Source organism: Eschrichtius robustus, chromosome 8, assembly GCF_028021215.1.
Source record: "Eschrichtius robustus isolate mEscRob2 chromosome 8, mEscRob2.pri, whole genome shotgun sequence".
NCBI lineage: Eukaryota > Metazoa > Chordata > Mammalia > Artiodactyla > Eschrichtiidae > Eschrichtius > Eschrichtius robustus.
In genome coordinates, this window is record NC_090831.1 from 108,868,630 (window position 1) to 108,890,639 (window position 22,010).

At 34.4% G+C, this 22,010-nt stretch overlaps 1 protein-coding gene across 5 annotated transcripts in view; it reads left to right on the forward strand.

Moving 5' to 3' along the window:
- Positions 1-22,010, forward strand: part of MKLN1 (muskelin 1) — a 353,982-nt gene that overhangs the window by 310,724 nt on the left and 21,248 nt on the right. For all 5 annotated transcript variants that reach the window (XM_068549469.1, XM_068549467.1, XM_068549471.1 and 2 more), the window contains 4 exons: positions 11,978-12,125; positions 13,087-13,201; positions 14,662-14,801; positions 18,673-18,775. In XM_068549469.1, coding sequence (XP_068405570.1) covers positions 11,978-12,125; positions 13,087-13,201; positions 14,662-14,801; positions 18,673-18,775 — 506 coding nt within the window. The remainder of the gene's footprint in view (positions 1-11,977; positions 12,126-13,086; positions 13,202-14,661; positions 14,802-18,672; positions 18,776-22,010) is intronic.

Here is a 22,010-nt window from a genome sequence, read left to right on the forward strand (position 1 = left end):
GAATGTCAAAAGCTAGTTGGAATTTTACAAAAAGCAAATAATGAGTGGTAGAAACCCAGGTTCAGGTAAAATAATAGAAGTTCTAAAATAATCCTAAAATTTATATGGAACCACAGAAGACCCAGAATTGCAAAAGCAATACTGAGAAAGAAGGACAAAGCTGGAGGGTATAACCCTTCCAGACCTCAGACTATACTACAAAGCTGCAGTAATCAGAAGAGCATGGTATTGGCACAAAACAGACATATAGATCAATGGAACAGAATAGGGAGCCCGGAAATAAACCCACGTACTTAATGGTCAATTAATCTACAACAAAAGAGGCAAGAATATACAATGGAGGAAAAACAGTCTCTTCAACAAGTGGTGTTGGGAAAGTTGGACAGCTACATGTAAAACAATGACATTAGAACATTGCCTCATACAAAAATAAACAAAAGTAAACTCAAACTCATCCATATACAAAAATAAACTCAAAATGGTTTGAAGACCTAAATGTAAGAGGACACCATAAAACTCCAAGAAGAAAACATAGGTGGAACACTCTTTGACATAAATCGTAGCAATATTTTCTTAGATCAGTCTCCCAAGGCAAAAGAAATAAAAGCAAAAATAAGCAAATGGGACCTAATCAAGCTTAAAAGCTTTTGCACAGCAAAGGAAACCATCAACAAAACGAAAAGACGACCTACGGAATGGGAGAAAACATTTGCAAATGATGCAACCAACAAGAGGTTAATATCCAAAGCATACAAACAGCTCATACAACTCAATATCAAAAAACAAACAATCAGAAAATGGGCAGAAGACTTGAATGGATATTTTTCCAAAGAAGACATACTGATGGCTAACAGGCACATGAGAAGATGCTCAGCATTGCTAATTATTAGAGAAATGCAAATCAAAACCACAGTGAGGTATCCCCTCACACCTGTCAGAATGGCTATCATCAAAAAGTCTACAAATAACAAACGTTGGAGGGGATGTGGAGAAAAGGGAACCCTCATGCACTGTTGGTGAAATGTAAACTGGTGCAGCCACTATGTAAAACAGTATGGAGATTCCTTAAAAAACTAAAAATAGGACTGTCATATGATCCAGCAATCCCACTCCTGGGTATATATCTGGAAAAAACAAAAACTTTAATTTGAAAAGATACATGTACCCCAATGTTCATAGCAACACTATTTATAATAGTCAAGACATAGAAGCAACCCAGGTGCCTGTCAACATATGATTGGCCTAAGAAGGTGTGGGCGGTGTGTGTGTGTGTGTGTGTGTGTGTGTGTGTGTGTGTGTATTACTCAGCCATAAAAAAGAATGAATTATTGCCATTTGCAGCAACATGGATGGACTTAGAGAATATAATGATTAGTGAAATGTCAGAAAAAGACAAATACTATATGATATCACTTATATGTGGAATCTAAAAAATAATACAAATGAATCTATATGCAAAACAGAAACAGACTCACAGACGTAGAAAAAAACTTCTGGTTACCAAAAGGGAGGGGGGAGGAGGGACAAATTAGGAATATGGGATTAACAGATACAAACTACTGTACATAAATTAGATAAACAACAGGGATTTACTGTATAACACAAGGAATTATACCCAATATCTTATAATAACCTATAATGGAATATAATCTGCAAAGAAAAGAATCACTATGCTGTACACCTGCAGCTAACACAATATTGTAAATCAACTATATTTCAGTGAAAATAAAGAGTAGGAGTTCCAAACTAGAGTTACTGCTAGAGCTGAGTAGGATCTCATTCAACATTTAAAATGTCCCAGATTAGAAGATAAGAATGTGGCAGACACTATCGGTTACTACCCTATAATCATTAGCTCTTTCTTGTTAACCAAACCATGATTTTGTTTACTGGCAAGTTGCCCAGCCCCAGGGGTCGAATAGTGATTAGTCTAAAACAGTCATTGTTATCCTTTGCCAGATTATTTCACTTTCCCTGCCTCCCATGTGACATAGTTCTGGCCAATGAGACATAAGGAAAGTATCCTGGAGGACATTTGAGAAAAATATCTTCCCTAAGAAAACAGATGCTGAAAGAGTCCTTTCCCTCCCTGGTTTGAATACTCTACAAAACAATGTGATGCTTAGAGCTGGTACTGGCAACTTTCAGAAATGAGTGGAAGGCCAAGAGAATTGTAGGGCTGTTCACCTATCACTGTTATTTGGTTGAATTGCTGAAACCATGCTGGAACTGTCTACTTGCAAAAATTTGTTTTATTTGCTAATTAATCTACCATTATTCAGGTTTTCCGTTACTTGAAGCTGAAAATATCCTAACAAATAGAGAATTTGTGGAAATCTGTTTTTATTAAATTTCATATTTCTGTGGCAGTTCTAAAAATTATTTTTTCCTCTATCTTAATTAAAGTCATAATAATGACTATGTATGTCCACTGGATCATGAAGCAGAAATAGAGTTCAGATTAGTTCATGAATTAATGCAAAAAGGTATCTTCCTCAGGAATTGAAATGCCTTCAAAAATATTTCTCTTGGGCTTCCCTGGTGGCGCAGTGGTTAAGAAACCGCCTGCCACTGCAGGGGACACGGGTTGGAGCCCTGGTCTGGGAAGATCCACATGCCGCGGAGCAACTAAGCCTGTGAGCCACAGCTACTGAGCCTGCGCTCTAGAACCCGTGAGCCACAACTACTGAGCCCGCATGTCGCAACTACTGAAGCCCACGTGCCTAGGGCCCATGCTCCGCATCAAGAGAAGCCACCGCAATGAGAAGCCCATGCACTGCAACAAAGAGTAGCCCCCACTTGCCACAACTAGAGAAAGCCTGCATGCAGCAACAAAGACCCAACGCAGCCATAAATAAATAAATTTATTTAAAAAAAAAAAAAAATATATATATATATATATATTTCTGTTACGTTTTTATCCTCCCAATAGGGTTTCCTTATGTTACAAATTCTTGTAATCTCCTCCTATTAGGTAAATCAAAAAAGGAGGGGAAAAAAAAATGTGATTCAGGCTGTCAGATAAAATATTTTACTTAATTTCCCTTTTACCTGTCCTATTTCAAGTTGTAAAGATGCTGAAGAAAAAATAGGAGAGTTGAACGATTATCATTGTAATTTCCTGGAAAAACTATAAAAATAACAGGTTGGCAGTAATAGTTGTTTGTTGTACAGTTCTTACTCTCTATTTTCTCAGACATTTTGTCCTTTCAAAATGTGTTCCTGATTAACATATGATCTTGTTTACTGATCTGTTTGCTTAGTTTTTCTTGGTGAGTCAGTTTATAAAGACTGGTTAAGATTCTTGGCATTCAGTCAAGCTTTTTGGCAGTTGAATCTGGAATGTTTTAAAATATTCTATGTTGCAAATCTTCTATCCTTTCCCCCTCCTGTGGATACTGCCCATTAGAAACTATTAAATTGAAAAGATAGGCTTGTTTTCTTATTGGGAAGAGAATTAATACAGAAAACTGTATTCATCATTATGACATGTTGGACATATGACATGTTTCTTTCTTGGTTTTGACCTTTAGGTCTTTTTAGTTTTTGATAATGCCATTTTTGTTCAACCAGTTTTTATTTTATAAAAGTATTACAAAAGTAGTGCAATTTGCATAATTAATAAAGCAGAATTCAAACAGTATAAAATGCTATGAAGTGAAAAGTATTTCTGGCAAAGTGGCAAACTGACACAGGCTACTGATTCCCTTCCCCAAAATCAATCCTGAAAAAATAAAATGAGAGGCAGCTGCCTCCAGGAACTGTTTGAGATACAGGCTGTCTCTCCACTAAAATACCTTGAGTTAATTCTTGCTCCTTCACTGTAGAAACTAGCAATAGTAGCCCATACCACTTACGCCAGAATCCAAAGAACAACATTATGGCAGTGCAGAAACTCTAGTGGAGTTAAGGATTGATGAAAACAGATGTGGACTGACCATCTACATGGTAGATCTCAGTAATCATCTCAGTAATTCATTTCTTCCTCTCCTCTCCCTTCAAGTCCAGGGAGACTACCTTCTACTTCCTCCAAAGGGTTTAAAGCTAGGAAACCCTTGCATAGAGGTGTGGTAGTAAATGGAAGTGATAAACCGGTTCTCTGTTCTAGGCTTCGCTATCTACCTGATGACTCTTCCCCTCCAGTTTTCTTAAACTCATTGGTGCTGATGGTAGTTAAGGCCTGGCCTTTGGTGTCCCCTAATACATATCTCCATAGAAGGACCTGCTGATACCTGAAAAACATTACCTCACAGACCAATATAACTAAACATTTGAGGACTACATCTCAAAAGAAATCAATAAACTGACAACGTACATGATCTAAAGCAGCATTATTACAGTAGATGAACCAAGAATTTAAAACAACCATGATCAGTATAGTTAAAGATATAAGGGAACATATTAGTAATATGAAATAAGATCTAAAATTCATAAAAACCAAATGGAAATATTAGAAATGAAAAATATGTTTGAAATGAGGAATGCAACAAATATTATAAATAGAATAGATATAAATGAATTAGTGGAATCAGTTGAAAGATTAGAATGAGCACTCTTCCCGGAAGAAACAGGAAAGAAAAAAAAAAGATGAAGAGATGGAAAATAGAGCAACACCCCAGTGTTCATTGCAGCACTGTTTACAATAGCCAAGATGTGGAATGTCTAACAACCTAAATGTCCATCGACAGATGAATGGATAAAGAAGATGTGGTACATGTATACAATGAAATGTTACTCAGCCATTACAAAGAATGAAATAATGCCATTTGTAGCAACATGGATGGACCTGGAGATTATCATACTAAGTGAAGTAAGTCAGACAGAGAAAGACAAATATATGATGTTGCTTATGTGCAGAATCTAAAAAAAAAGATGCAAATGAACTTATTTACAAAACAGAAACAGACTCACAAACTTAGAGAACGAACTTACGGTTACCAGGGGGGAAGGGTGGTGGGGAGGGATAGATGGGGAGTTTAGGATTGACATGTACACACTGCTATATTTGAAATAGATAACCAACAAGTACCTACTGTTTAGCACAGGGAACTCTACTCAATATTCTGTAATAAACTAAATGGGAAAAGAATTTGAAAGAGAACAGATACTTGTATATGTAAAAAAAAGAAAAACAAAGGATATGGAGAAGAGTTGTACAAGTACCAACATCTTAACAGCAATTCCAGGAGAAGACAAAAATGAAAATATAAGAAGTTGAAATAATTGATGAAATAAGAGGTAAATTTCCTAGAATTCAGAGAAGATGAAAGGCTTCAGATTGGTGAAAGGGCTTATAGTATGCTAAATGGGAAAAATAAGGGGGAACACATACCTCGGCATATTTATTAAAGTAAAATTAAGAATATTAAAGACATAAAGGAAATTCTGAAAGATTTCAGAGAGAAAGAGCAGATCACCTGCAGGGAACAAGAAGATAGAGAGCTAGGTATCAGCTCAACAGCAATAGTGAATGGAAGAAAATAGTACTTTAAAAATACTCAAGGAAAATGTCTTTGAACCAAGCAATTTATATCCTCCTAACTTTCATACAAGGATAAAATAAAATATTATCAGGTATTTTTGCCTCAAAGCTTTACATATGAAAACCCATATTTGAAACCCATTTGAAAGCAAGATTCATGAGAAATCTAGAAGTGAGAGGTGGTGATCAAATTATCTTGAGGAAATTTATTGTTGACTGAAGACAATTCTAAGCAGTGAAAATATGATGGGGGAGGGGAATGGGGCACCGTATAAATTCAGGTGTTGTGATTGGACTTACAGGGAAGAACATGTTCTGTATTATTAAAACTTTTTCATTCCAAAATGTCTTATACAAGGCTTAAGACCTAATGGGTCTTTATTTTCTTTCAAGCTTCCTTTTCTTTTCCTGTGTCATATATCACTGCCAGGGTTTCTTATATCCCACGTCATTCTTTACCTTGGATTCATTTTTGTTTTGTTGGAATAGCTCTGAAAGAATCTTTTCAGTTGCAGTCATTGATATGAACTTTAATATTTCTGCTGATCCAAAAGTTCTTTTATGTTGCCCTCATTGTTGGGGTTGCTAGTTTAACAGGAAATAGAATTTTAGTTCCATATCTTTTTATATTCCAAGGAATTTTAGTTATTACTCCATTTTGTATTCTAGCATTCTTTGTTATTGATAAAAGGTCTAATGTTAGTTTGATACTTATTCCTCTGTATATAATAACCTACTTTTCCCCTCTCTAGAAGCTTTGAGAATTTTCTTTTAATTCCTGAATTTTTGAAGTTTCACTAGGAGATATGTATATAAAGTCTTTTTTTTTTAATAGCCAAGCTAGTTTTTTTTGTTTTTGTTTTTTAAATTTATTTATTATTTATTTATTTTTGGCTGCGTTGGGTCTTCGTTTCTGTGCAAGGGCTTTCTCTAGTTGCGGCAAGCGGGGGCCACTCTTCATCGCGGTGCGCGGGCCTTTCACTGTCTCAGCCTCTCTTGTTGCGGGGCACAGGCTCCAGACGTGCAGGCTCAGTAGTTGTGGCACACGGGCCTAGTTGCTCCGCGGCATGTGGGATCTTCCCAGACCAGGGCTCAAACCCGTGTCCCCTGCATTGGCAGGCAGATTCTCAACCACTGCGCCACCAGGGAAGCCCTTTTTTTTTTTTTTTTTAATAAAATGTGCTTAGTGTCCCGGGCTCTTTCAAACAGGACGCCCACTTTTTTTCTTCCATTCAGGAAAATTTCCTTTATTTCCTTCTTCTACATTATTTCATTTCTCCTTCTGGTGCTCTTTTCAGACAAAGTTTTTACTTCAATGGCTTTATCCTCTGTTTCTGTTATAATTTCTATATCTTTATGCTATATATTCTGGTAATTTATCAATTTTATCTTGAGATGACTGACTTTGTTTTTAACTATGCACATTTTATTTTCATTCTGTTATTTCATTTTTTTGTCATAGTTTTACTTTTTAATATCTTTTCATACTCTGCTTCTTTTTAAGGAAGCTTATTTTTGTTTTACACATGTAATGTTCTCTTCACTCTCTACAAGGATAATGAGTTTGCGTTTTTTCTTCTAAGTTCTGTTCTTTTCTGTGATTTATCTTTTCCTGTTGTTCTGTTTGTTCATCTAGGTCCCTCTCCTTACATTGCTGATTTTTTTCTCATATTGTCACGTGATTCCTGTCTAAACATTAAAATTTATGAATAAAGGACTGTATCAGTTAAGAAAGGTAGTTGATAGTGGTTTCCTGTGCATTGTATGTCTTTTTTTCCCAGTAGCCTTCTCCCTTAAATCAGACACTGACTGAGGGTTTTGTATAAATGCATGGTACATGCAGGCTTTTTTATAGGATGCGTAAACTGAGAATAGACCCCTGTGTCCTTTTTAGAAGCTCTCCCACAGGAGTGCTTCTCAAGGTCTACTCCTGCTTTTTGTATTTGATGACTTACTCTGAAATTTTCCATCTTTTATCTCTGGTGAGTTGGGCTCTCTTTCCTTGGCTGTGATTTCCTGTCGTATAACCCCAACTTCTATTTCTCAAGATTCCTCAAAATTTCTTATCTATTGATACATTCTTGACATACTTTCTTCTTCTCTAGACCTGCTTTTTTGTTTTTCTTTTTGCTAGAATATTGTTTCTGCCAATTCCAGCGGGATGATGGGAAAGAGGGATAATGTAGTTAATGTTTAGTTTTCTGTCTAAAACCAAAAGCCCCAACCTTGAGATTTCATAAGCAGCTTCTGTCGGTAGTAAAAATTCAAGTCTAAAATGCTTACTAGGGCTAGACCATAATTCTTTGACGCATGTGTACATGTAATTTTTTACATTTTAATTTTCTTTAATAAGTGCATAAAATCTTCATTTAAAATGAAAAATGGGGGGTTTTTTCCTTCTGTTTACAAAGGAGATAACAAATTAGATTTAGAGTATTACAGAAAATGGACATTTTTAATAGTTTCTTGGAGAAATCCAGACTGCTTTTGAAGGTAGATATGAAAAACTTTATTATTTTTTTATTGAAGTATTGTTGATTTACAATGTTGTGTTAGTTTCTGGTACAGCAAAGTGATTCCATTATATTCTTTTCCATTATAGATTATTATAAGATACTGAATATAGTTTCCTGTGCCATACAGTAGGACCTTGTTGTTTATTTTGTATATAGTAGTTTGTATCTGCAAATCCCAAGCGCCTAATTTATCCACACCCGCCTTCTCCTTTGGTAACCATAAGTTTGTTTTCTATGTCTGTGAGTCTGTTTCTGTTCTGTAAATAAGTTCATTTGTATCATATTTTAGATTCCACGTATAAGCGATGATGTATGATATTTGTCTTCCTCTTTCTGACTTCACTTAGTGGTAATCTCTAGGTCCATCCATGTTGCTGTAAATGACATTATTTCATTCTTTTTTATGGCTGAGTAGTATTCCATTTTATACACACACACACACATACACACACACACCATGTCTTCTTTATCCTTCCGTCTGTTGATGGACATTGAGGTTGCTTCCATGTCTTCACTATTGTAAATAGTGCTGCTGTGAACATTGGGGTGCATCTATCTTTTCAAATCAGAGGAAAAATTATTTTTATTTGTTTTTTTATTGAAATGTTTTTTGAATTGTTACTGTATGTGGAATGGAGTGGAAATAGGAATTAAACTTCAGTACAATTTGTAAAATTTACGCAAAAAGCCATTAACATGGATACATTCAGTGTAAGTTTGAATTAACCGCCTGATCTTTAGGAACTCTTCAGATGTAAGTTTTCATTTTTATATTTTAGATTAAAAAATAAAAAATACTTTTTAATACCTAGTTTTAGTTTTGCAACTAAATGATTTAAAAACATTGGTGTTTTTAGTGTCAGTAAAACTGTCTTTTGACAATTTTATGAATTCCCTTTCCATCTAAATAACAGCATTCCAAATATTAATGTAAAATTTTGTTCATGAGAAATTTGGGAGGATGTGTGAGAATTTTTCACTTATTACTAATAGTCCCCAGTATTTATACCCAGATGTATTTTTTTTTCTGTGTTTTGGTTTAGATTTTTCTTCTTTTCTTATAACTATAAAAGCAATATATATTGAAACTTTTCATATTCTGTAATAGAAAGTTAAAATGTTCTAACTTCCCCCTCTCCAATAACTATTATTTATCTTTTGGTGTATGTTCTTTTATGTTTCTTCAATTCACGTACACACATATATATAAACATTTTTCCTTGTCATTAGTATGCAATAAAAATTATATTTGTAAGGGTATGTAAACTTAAGGAGTAATAGAAATTCTGTCCTTGAGAGATTTTTACATTTGAATATTCTTAGAGTAAAATATTTGGATACCTCGAAAAAGTTTCAGTGAAACATTTTTACTCTTATTTTTCACAAGTTTCTGCTCCAAGCTTGGTCTCTGTTAAGCCAGTCCAGAGATTTTTGTACTTTTGACATAACATCTCCTCCCTTTTTTTGCTGATAGAAATCGTGCTTCTTTATTAATATTTCCTTACTGCCTTCGTCCAGTCCACACCATTGTACTGTTAACAGCCTCCTAATTGATCTTTGTATCTCACGAGCCTCTCACTTTGCCTGTCTGTGCTGCACACTGATTGTTGATAGACATGTCAAATGATGCAGTGACCCTGTGGGGAGATGTGAAAGGGGATGGGGAATGACTGCTAATGGGTACAGGGTTTCTTTTTGGAGTAATGAAAATATTCTAAAATTAGATTGTGATGATGGTTTTATAGTGGATATACTAAAAAAAAACCCAAGCCGTATGCTTTAAATAGGTGAATTATATGGTATGTGAATGATATTCTGTAAAGCTGTTTGAAAAGCCAATAAAAGATTTAAATGTATAACTTTGAGGCAAAAGTCAACATTACGCAGAATAAAAGGCATATTGTATATGAAAGATCAAAGAAATGGGAAGTGTATACTTTCTAATCCGCTTTATAATCAAAGTAATTTTTTATAATACTTATAGTACAGATGTTATAAACATGGTAGTCTTACCTCCCTGAGTATTGTAAACCTGCCCACTGCTTTCATTTTTGAGAAGCAACACTTGTCATTTTTCTCTTCTGCTACAAAGCTGCTTCTAGGTAAAATGTGACAGTATGGAAGAGAAAGCATGTAACATTCTTACATGCCTCCCCTAGCCCAGTACTCTTTTATTCTCCTCTCGGTGACCCAGCCCCGTTTTATAGAATTCGGAATCTCTTTCCCTCTGCACTGATTTCCATTCCACTCAGAAATTTCCGTTTCCATATTTAAGATATTTAAGTGGGTCCTTATTTTAGGTAAGCAGTTTGTTGCATTCATTTATAATAAGTCATACATCTCTGATATTTGCATTTTAAAAGATTATAGAATAGGGGTTAGCAAATTTTTTCTATGAAGAGCCAGATGTAATATTGCCCTTGCAACTACTCAGCCTTGCTATTGTGGGGTGAAATCAGCCACAGACAAAATGTAAATGAATGACTGAGGCCTGATTTGACCCTAGGCAGGTCAGATCAATCCATAGTTTGTCAACCCATGTTATAGAATTCTACACGGGATGAAGAAATTTAAGTGCAATACATTTAGGCAGTTATGTCCTCTACTTCTACCACTAATGAAAATGATTTCATTTCTTTACTGTTTTATCTTTCTTCCAAGGTTATCTGAGGAACAGAGGTCAGAACCTGGGCACTTTTGAAAGTTTATCAAGGCTTAATTAGAAAATACCAGGTTTTACATAACCACTAAAGACTATGTATTGTGAGGGTTGAGGTTATTGTTAAGATTAGGTTGATGTGTGTGTATAAAGATAAATGTATTTGTGTATGGATGCATACAAATTATGTATTGTGTTATATATGTGTGTATAATTTTTTAATATATTTACTGTGAGATGCATTTGGATAGTCTCTAAAATGTTCCAAACAAATTTATTGAATATGAATGTAAAAGGACCCATGAATTAAACTAGGAAAAAATACATATTGCATCATTTGGCCCTGCGAAAGTAGTTAAAGATGAATAAATATCAATGTGGTTAGCATCTCCTCCCATAGTATTCTGGATTGATTGAAATGTTTTACTTCAATCTGATGTTTGTTTAGCTTTTTCAGCATATGACAATTGTGTATAAAAGAAATGTAGTGTTGAAACAGTGGCATTGTTTTTAGATCTGTGGCAAGTATGTTGTGAATCATAAAATTATATTTCAACTAATATTTCCAAATAATAATAGTGAGAAAATTTGCCTTTGCTATATCAGTGTTTTACAAATTACTGGATAATGCCGAGTGACCATCACTCATTTAATGGATTTCTCAGGAAATAAAATATTTTCTCAGAAAATTAACTCTGGGGAATTCGAGCCACTCAGGAAAACAAAATGGCATATTTTAGCCCCAAATATTTTATTTTATTTTATTTTTCTTGGAAATTATGTCATTTCATTGTAGGTCTTGAACAGGTATTTTAGATGACTTTGACCTTATTGAACAAACCTGTGTATCAAATTTTTGTTTTTCTCAGTTGAGATTTGAATATTTTGTCTCTGCTATTAAATTAGAGCTGACCCAGGTAATAAATCAGTTAAATAAAGCATTGCCCTTTTCCTCAATAAAAATGATTACATTGCATACCTCTTTCTATCTCTTCCCTCCTTCTAACTCCATTCTGGTAGTTAGCATTCATTTATTTCAGCAAATAGTTGGGTAACTATTATATGCCAGGCAATTGTTTTAGGCACTGGGAACAAAACAGTGAACCAAACAACCTTTGCCCTTATAGAGCTTATGTTCGAGTGGGGAGAAGGCAGTAAACAATTGATTATTGTTTAATATAAAAGTTATGTAGTCTGTTAGAAGGTAAGTGCTGTGGACACAAGTAGAGCAGGGTAAGGATGTAGTAATCTTTTATAGAGTAGTACTAATCTGTTAACTAATGTTAATACTGTCATCTTATTTTCTCTTTCAATTTATAGTTCCAATGACAGGATTCACACAGAGAGCAACCATTGATCCAGAACTGAATGAAATACATGTCTTATCTGGACTCAGCAAAGACAAGGAAAAGAGGGAAGAGAATGTCAGAAATTCATTCTGGATTTATGACATTGTAAGGAATAGTTGGTAAGTAGCTCTTGTCTGTGCTGCAATCACAGTGTAACATTTATTTGAGGTTGTTGGTTTATTCAAAAGAAGAGAGAGATGGAAAGCTTATGTTAATTTGTGATGTCATACATTTTAATATCAATATTGGGGAGTGGAAAAGTCAGTACTGGTGCCTGTGTATACAGCGATGTTCAGCAAATGGATTTTACCGCTGAATTATTTCAATTAGTAGATGTTTCTTGGTCTGAGAGTCAAGAGAATTGTATTTTATTCTAGCTTTTGCTACCAAGTAGATGTGTAAACTTGAGAACAATGTATTTTTAATGTTCCCAGGTCTTTTCTTAGTTTTTAATAAAATGAAGCAGTTTGACTAGAGCAAGGTGGGGAGCATTATTATTTAGCATTTTCAAACTAGGACCCTTTTGTCACAGAGTATCTCACAGAACTGCTGCATATTTTGCTTTGAAAAACACTGACATAGAGGATCCAGTTCTAATGTTCTGTGATTACTACATAAGTGAATATTCTCCAAAACAGGAACTTCAGAGAACTTCCTCCATTCAGTAATGGAGGGTGGTGCTCAGCAGCTAAGGAATTTATTATTTTCTAAATAAGACATTTATTTACAGTAAGAATGAAAGAAGTCTGTTGTGAGCTTTTTTATTGTGAATAGATAAATGTGATATATCTCTTTCAGCCGTTGATTTAAGCCTTCATATATGCTGAACCTGTTTCATAACACGAAGTACATTGTTCTTAAGTGAGATTTTTGATGGACATTAAAGAACTTCAGAACTCAGTTCTAACAAATTCAGATTATTTTATGAGGGTGACCAGAACTTTAAGATTTGATGTGAACAAATTTATAATTTTTTGTTGGTAATTAGACATTGTGTTAATTTCCTTGCTACAATTGTATTAACATTATGTTTGCTGCTAATTTTCTAAGATAGAATGCCTAAAAAGCAATGTCTTTCAGGTCTTGCGTCTATAAGAATGATCAAGCTGCAAAGGATAATCCAAGTAAAAGTCTTCAGGAGGAAGAACCATGTCCAAGATTTGCCCATCAGCTTGTATACGATGAGTTACACAAGGTATACTAACTACATTGAACCTGTAAACTTCCTGTGATGTACAATTGGAAAGAATCTCAAAATATATGTTTCTGATTATTTTTAAGTAGATTTGAATAAAAATTACTGACATTTACTAGAATACGTAGCAGACATTTGATATCACTGTCCCTAAAATTCCTTAAGAGAATAAACATTTTTGCATAGTCCACAGTTCCTGACACTTTTCTTGTTATGAAAATGGTCAGTGGTTGCTGCTTCTTAGCTGCATAGATCTGATACGTAGCATGGCCTACTGTTTCTGTCAATACAATATGAATATTCAAGTAGAAGATGTACAGTTTTCAGCACTTGTATACCTTTTTCCATGATATGAAAAGGTATATATAACTTCCTGATTTTAGATTTTCCCATTGTGTAAGAAGTCTTTTTATCTTTATTTTTCCTATCTATGATTGACGTAATCTGTTCCATCAGCCTATGAAAACAGTCCTGAATTCTGAAGTTTTAGTGTCCCTAAGTGTTCAGAGTGGTTTCTTAAGCTATTTCTCCCTTAAATTTTACATGTTGTATAATGATTGGGCTCAGATTACATAGTAAATTACTGACAGAACCTGTATTCTTTCTGTTTAGGCCATAGATGATTATTTAAATCCTCTATCATTTGACAACTTTAGGTAAAAGATACCATGGGAGTAAATAAAAGCCCTTTCTCTGAGAGTCTCCCAAATTAAAGGATAAGTGAATTTCCATCTATAGGACAGAAATAAATAATATCTTTGTTGTATAACACTACTGGTTATAAATGTTTTCAAAATTTCAAGAACTGCTTTAACACTTGGAGTACAGAATATTACTAAAGCTGTAATTATAATAGTGAAATCATTATAGTATTCCTTTTACATTTCTTATTTGATGTTAATTGAATAATAGAAAAATATTTTAAAAGTTATTTCACAAATCATATATGCCATTTAAAAATATTCAGCATTAAGGCTAAAGCAAAAGTAAGATGCTAAAATTTTTAAAGTTTCTAGTTACTGTTGACCTTCAGTGATTCAACTTGTGTGTCAGTTTTTTAAAAGATATCATTTTTTATTATGATCAACACTTGATTAACTTGATAATCCCCATTATTTGTTGCCCTAAGCAAACTCAGTATCTTGGAATAGCTTCTTACTATCATTGCTTTTGTTTTATGTCTTCCATTGTCAGTGCAACTTATAAGTTGTAAATACAACTTATTTTAATAGAAAATGTAATTTAAGGAAGTAGTCACAGTACTTTAAAGTAAAATGGAAACTTGAGAAAAAGCAGAAGCAGCCTTTAGTAGACATGTAATAATGTTTTAGTCTTTAGTAAAGCTAAAGAAGTTACTTGTTACACACTACTACCAAAATGAAGAAATTTTACTTTGACTTTCGTAGTTTCTTGAGTATGCATGCATTTTTTAAAAATCTGGTTTGTTTTATTTATTACAGGTTCATTATTTATTTGGTGGGAATCCAGGAAAATCTTGCTCCCCAAAGATGAGATTAGATGACTTCTGGTCACTGAAATTGTGTAGGCCTTCAAAAGATTACTTACTGAGGCATTGCAAGTACCTCATAAGAAAACACAGGTATAAAAATAAATCACTGAAAACTTTTATTTAGCATTATCAGCTATTGTTGGTATTACCTAAGCTTTGGAGGTGTGACTTTGTCTTTGGAAATTTAGTGACATGACACTGTAAGTACTGTGAAGATCATGACTTTTGTAAGTGCCCTGTTCTCCTTATTTTTGCTTTCTTCTTTCAAAGGACGGTACAAAGTGAAGATAGATCTTGATGCTAAAAATTATTAAAGATAGAGCAAGGATATTTTGCAGCTGTTAATGGAAAAAGTTTCTATGAACGTGATGAACCTACCTTCAAGTAACTCAAGGCCTAACCACTACAGATTATATCAGTTCTAGATTATTGGCATGTGACTGACCTATTGATAACTCTCTTAACAGTGAATGTGATGATATAGTTGAGTAAATAATCTCTTTATAATTTGATATTTCAGAATGCAACTTCAAGTATGATTATAGCTTTACATCATTACTTTTGCCATGTAATTGCAAAATCACATAATCAAACATTTTCATATATCTCCTCGGTCATGTTTGCTTTTTAGCCTTAGCAGGTGATAAGCTGAAAAATGTAGAAAAATACATCTATCCCTTTGGTTACTGGTAGTGTTAGATCGTAATAAAAATTTACAATTTGGAGGGAGAGAAGTTTATCTTTTAATGATGATAATAGGTACCATTTATGAGCAATTTTGTGTGCTAGATCCTGCATATTATTCTCAATCATAATGGGTTTTTTTTCCTACTTCAGATACAACAACTATAGTTAGAATGTTGAGTTGAGCTTTTAAAAGAAATTTCCTGACCAAAAGCCCGCTAGAGATTAAAGAAGGTTGTCTAGTGCTGTATGTAAAGAATTCGAACTTACTTATAAACACTTTCCTCTGGCTTTTAATTAGAAAAGTAATCCATGGTTAGTAAAGGAAAAAAAAAAAGTCCTCTCTCCCCACCACAAAGAATTGAATCATCCCTCATCCCACCATTCAGAAATAATATTTTGGTGTGTATCCCTTGAATTGTATGTGCACAAACAGAATTTTTGTTTGTTTAAAAAATAAGAATCATCTTGCTTTGAATCTTATGTCTTTTAATGAGTGATGTATTATAAACATCTTATTACCATGGTAAAAAATAAAAATAGAAATCATAATTATAATGGCTACATAGTGTTCTACTCTGTGTAAGTTACTTAACTAGTCTCCTTTTGTTGAATATTTAGATTATTTCCAACTTATTTGCAATTATACATAACACTGTAGTTAATGTTATTATATACTTCCATATGCACCCCTATCCAAAATTTCTGTAGGATAACGATAGAATTGATGAATTATACGTTGCCCTCCAGAAAGTTAATTTTCATTCCTTCTGGAAGTAAGTAGAATTATTCATTTTCCCACAACCAACCCATCCTAAGAAGTATTATTATTTTTGATCTTTGGCAGTCATTTTTCTCCTTTAAAAATCTATCAGTGGACAGGTGAAATGACAATTTATAGGAATCTGAAATATATATTACGGCATGTTTTAAGTTTCAAGTACAAAACATCATTAGTGACTTGTGCTAGTAAAGGCACAAAGTGAAGAATGAAAGTGGATAAGGAAAATAATAATCAGTAACAAATTATTTAAATTTTTAATTACATTATGAAAGACTCTAGCAAATCTTGTGAGTGTGAGAATGATTCATGAAATAAAGTGACTGAAGTTGAAAGGCAGCAAGTTTCTGTGATTGGGCAAATAATCGACCTTTGAAATTTGCTACTATTTAGTTAAAATAGAAATTTTAAAGTATAAATTTTAGTTAAAATATAAATTTGGAGGGAGTGAAGTATATTGAATGCCAAGAAAGTGTCTTTGTTCTTAATGGTGCCACATAATACAGAAAATAAAGTGCCACTGTTTTTTCCTATAGCATTCAAGTTTCCAAACATATTGATGATTTGGGGGTGGAAAGGGGCAAAAGAAAAAAATTTTAATACGATTAGTTCCTTGTTCCTTTAGGTAGAGGGCAGAATTGTTGGCTGAAATATAATTCTAGACTGCAGACACAAGTCCAGTAATAAGTTTTTGCAGGCTAACAAAAAAGCTTAAAAAAGAAAAGAGAGAACACACTTTCCAGGAAAATGGATCCCTTTGCTGGATTTATTTAATAGTACAGTAGGTGTGTGTTGGTTAAGTTGTCAGGTTACAAGGATAAAGACATACTTAGGATAGCTCACTGAAAAAGAATTTATTATGAGACTATCCAGAGAATTAAGGTGCTTCCTCAGCACTTGAACAGTGAGGCCTGGTGGAGAATTGTTTAGGATACTGAGACAATTCTGATAGCTAGGAGCTACTGAAGTAGCTTTCCTTGTAACTGAGCCTCTCTCTCTCTGCTTCTTTCTGTCTGTTTTTCCTGTTCTACTTCCTGACTCTGCTTTCCCTTAACGGCTTCGGTAGGTGGCTAGGTAGCTAGGTAGTAGGAAGGAAGGGAGAGAAGGATAGGAAGAGAAGGAATCTGTCATCTCATATCTTCTGCTTATTGCCTTCTGTGTTTTGCATGTTTTTTGTGTCCTTGTGTATCTCACATTCAGATTCTCTAAATGTATCTTCTTAGAGAGAGTTCCCTAGAGAGAGTATCCCTATTGGAAAGAATTCTGCCAGGCCACTTTATAAATTGCTCATCAAGCTCAAGACGATTGCTTTTGGCTCAGGTGCCAAAACTCTGGTCTAATTCATTGTGGACAAGATGGTAGAGTAACATGCACCTAAGACTCTCATCTGAGGGTTGTAAGGCTGGCTGACAATCAGGGTACTATCTGGTACAAGAAAACTGTAATATTTTGCCAGTCTTTGCCCCTCCAGGTACCCTATCACTGAGATTAGCTCTAAAGATAGGAAATTATTGATGACATCAGCTGAACACAGTTGTGAAAGGCTCTTCACTATTTTCCTTTCCCAAATGAAATTAAATGTCTTCTTTCTGTATAATATTTTGAAAAGCATACCAGTTTATTAGAAATAAATACATATATAATTATGCTGTTACAAAAGGAATTATCATTATTTAAATAGATATATAGTCCCAAGCAGACTTTTTTAATTTAAGAAAATTCATTGTTTCCTTTCAGCTTTGGAGTCAGAGAGACTCGTGTTTAGTTCTACTTCTGCCACTTACTAGGTCTTAGCTTGGCCAAGTTCATTTACTAGGCTCAGTTCCTCATCTGTTTTTTTTTTTTAAATGATGATAAACTTGTCATCATAGAGTTATGGGAGGATAAATGAAATGATATATGTAAGATACTTGATACAGTGTCTAGCACAAAACAAATGATTGATAAATGATTGCTACAGTTGTTATTGTTATTACTGACTGAGACATGGAAATAGTCTCATTAAAAATATCTAATCAGTGTTAATGATACTCATTAAAAGAAACTATACTCATTTCACTTTCTGAAGTATCTGTTAAACACCTCCAGTGGAAAGTATATGACACAAATCTAGGAAAGTATTTTTATTTTATCTCTACTTGTTTTTTTATGAAACATATTTGGCTATTTTGCACTTCTGTTATATAAAATATTTGACATATTCACTATGTTTTGTAGTTGATTTAATCTTAGCTTATAGTTCTAAGAGGAGGGTCGGAAATGCTCTTATCCAGTCTCTAGCACCACAGCCTGACATTACCATTACATCTCCAGGGACTCCACGTGTACACTATTTATATATGTGTCAGTATTCTTACTTCTGGATTGTTAAACACAGGTTTTTTAGATATCCACAATATCTTCTCAGATACAGAGTATTCCACTCTGGGTTTAAAAGACATTTCTGATGTTTTTTCATAACTCTAGACAATTATTATTCTTGTCTACATTTTCTAGGTTTGAAGAGAAGGCCCAAATGGATCCCCTTAGTGCTCTGAAATATCTACAAAATGATCTTTATATAACTGTGGATCATTCAGACCCAGAAGAGACAAAAGAGGTAAAGGTGGTAATAAACTTCAGAAATTGAACGTTTAAAAAAATGTCTTTCTAACTTATATTTGTTGACTTTGCTCTTGGGTGTTTAAAGGAAAGTGAGGAAAATATGATGACACTAAAAATCTTAAAAATGGTACAGAGCAGATGAAATAAAAATTGAGTAGACATATTTGCATGTGGTAATCTAAGATTCAGGTCACACAAAAACCTGTGATCCACTCAAAAGGATTCTCAGGTATAAAGTTTTAAGTAGTCATTAGATTTTGTATTGGGAAGGAAATAGAAAATTTTACTTCTACCATAGTTCCATACTTCTTTTACTTAAGGGTTACATAAAGTTCAATATAAACTTTTTCTACTGATACTCCAAAATCCCCTAAAAGAAGAAAGAAAACTCTCCTTTATTGTAAGGAGAAAGTGAAGAGAGGTTGGTGGGAGTAGAATCTTTGCTGGCTTGATATTTAGTTATATGAATGTTGTAGCAGTACAGTTTTACCATAGGCTACTAACTTTGTTCATCAGTAGCCCCTAAGCTTGAGAACTTAGTAACAGATCATTACTTTTCAGTTTTTTTGATACATAACATGGGATGGAAGCAACTGTTTCTAAGATTTAATATTCTTAGGGCATATTTGCATATCCACAGTGTGTGAATATACCTGCAGTGAGTTTCATGGTCTTACAACCTCTCTTCCAACTTCTAAGATTCCTTTTGTCACTTCTTCCTTTTGCCAACTATTCTTGTTCATAGTTCATCTAGCAACATCTGAACTGCAATCCATTTTACCTTCCATTCTCAGAAGTGGTGATTATATGTAGTTCTGTTCCTTGCATCTATTTCCCTGTTAGCTGTTGCTGTGCTTTGGCTTTGTAATAGCAACATCAAGCAGTGTTTTTCTCTGTTCAGCATTGACACAGGTATCAGACTGAATGACTTTCAGGCACCAGGTTCATTGTACTTTCAAACAGAAGAGCCTGCATGTCCTTGGCACCAAAACAAAGAAATACTCTTTCATAGTTGCCTACTGTGAAAATAAGCCCTAGTTCTCTTACTCAGTATTGGTTACAACCCTTCAGTAGGTGGAGAATCAGCAGAACACACTTTAAAACCCCCTGAAAAAGGACAGTTAATTGTCTTTTCTTGAGTCTTCAGTCAGTTCATGATACTATTTGAAATAGGGAGAATTGTCACGATTTTGCCAAGTAGCAGAATATATTTGGTTTAATCTGTTATGGCTTATAAACTGAACATAGTTGTGAAGAGTCCATTAATGTTCATTTTGTTAGACCATGCATTTGAGAGTTATAAATGGATTTTCTTGTGTTTTCACCATAGTCTGTCTAAAATGGCTATAATCCGGGAACATTCATTTTTCTTTTATTTTTTAAAACCAAACCAAAACAAAATATTTCAAAGTAAATAATTTCAGCTGTGTGAGTTGCAAGTAGGCCAAAGAAAACAGACAGTTTGCTCTTAAAGCTAAGCTAGTAGGAAAGTCCAGGACAGGGAAGTATCTCAAGTTCAAACAGTCATTTTAAGAATTTTGGTAGTGGGTTTCTCTTTTCCTGAAGAGTATCAAATTGTGATTTTGTATGCCACAGACTTCCACTCCATTTCTGAAAAGCTGTATCTATCAAGAGTTGTTTAACCCTAGTAGAAGTTAGTAAAAATGATGTTATTCGTGTGTATGTCAGTATCAGAATCACTTTAGAAACTTTTTCAGAACAGTACCCTCACCCTAAGATTCTCCTCTGTCTGCTCTTTTACAATGGAAAACTGAAAACACACCTAAAAAATTGAGAATTACTGGTCTGTAAGGTTATTCTTTTGTTTAAAAATGTGTGAACAGATTTCGTTTTGGGAAAGAAATCCCTTGGTGACAGCTCCAGTATATATATGTACTTACAGTATCTGTTAGTGAGGCATATAGATCTTCGCTTTTCATTGTAAGAAATCATTCCCCTTTTTGAGAAAGGCCTTACTGCTCTTCATTTTCTGTAGTAGCTTGGTTTTGTTCTCTATGTATGTTTTACAAATTTTTCATCATATTAAATGATTTTGTCAGCAACCAGAAGTGGTTTTTAGATTTTTCTCCCCCTTTTTTGGGTCATCATTGTGTCTGTTAGTCACAAAATGCTGGTGGACTATCAACTAATAATGGTTCTTTGCTTTCTTCCAGTCTCCAGAGCATGGGTTCTAAATTGGTGATGAGCTTATAATAAAGTTTATGAACATTATATTTTTTTCTAGAAAAGGGCCAAGAAAAGGGTCCCTAAACTGATTCTACCATTTTCAGAGAGGATTCTGTAATAGAGAAGGAACAAGAAAAACAAGTTTTCAGCCAGTATTGCACACTTTGTATTAATTATCTTTCTACTGAGCTTCCAAAGTACCGGTGTCAATTTATTTAACAGATTGTGTAGAGTTCCTACAATATGCCAGGCATTCTTCTAGGTACAAGAGATATACCAGTGAACCAAACAAGATACTTGCCCAGGAGGTACTTACATACTAGTGGGGAGGAACAATAAACATATTAAATAAATTATACCGTGCATTAGAATTTGATAAGTATTATAGGAAAGTTAAAAAGAGATCAAAAACATAAGGGGACTTCCCTGGTGGTGCAGTGATTCAGAATCCGCCTGCCAACGCAGGGGACCCGGGTTCAAGCCCTGGTCCGGGAAGATCCCACATGCCGCGGAGCAACTAAGCCCGTGCACCACAACTACTGAGCCTGCGCTCTAGAGCCCGCGAGCCACAACTACTGAAGCCCTCGAGCCACAACTATGGAAGCCCGCGTGCCTAGAGCCCGTGCTCTGCGACAAGAGAAGCCACCACAATGAGAAGCCCGCGCACCGCAATGAAGAGTAGCCCCCGCTTGCCGCAACTAGAGAAAGCCCGCGCGCAGCAACGAAGACCCAACGCAGCCAAAAATAAATAAATAAAATCTACGTTAAAAAAAAAAAATATATATATATATAAGGGGTAAGAATTGGGCAGTTGCAGTATTAAATAGAATAATCATAATAGACCTCATTTGGAAATCAGATTTGCACAAAGACTTGAAGAATATGAGGGAGTGATCTAAGTAGATAATTTGGGGAAGATAATTCCTAGCAAAGGGAGGGCTAGAACAGAGACCCTGGGATGAGACTATTTGGCTTTGTTTAGAACAGCAAGGAGATACTTGTGGCTGGAGTAGAGGTAAGGAGAGTGAAAGTAGTCAGAGATG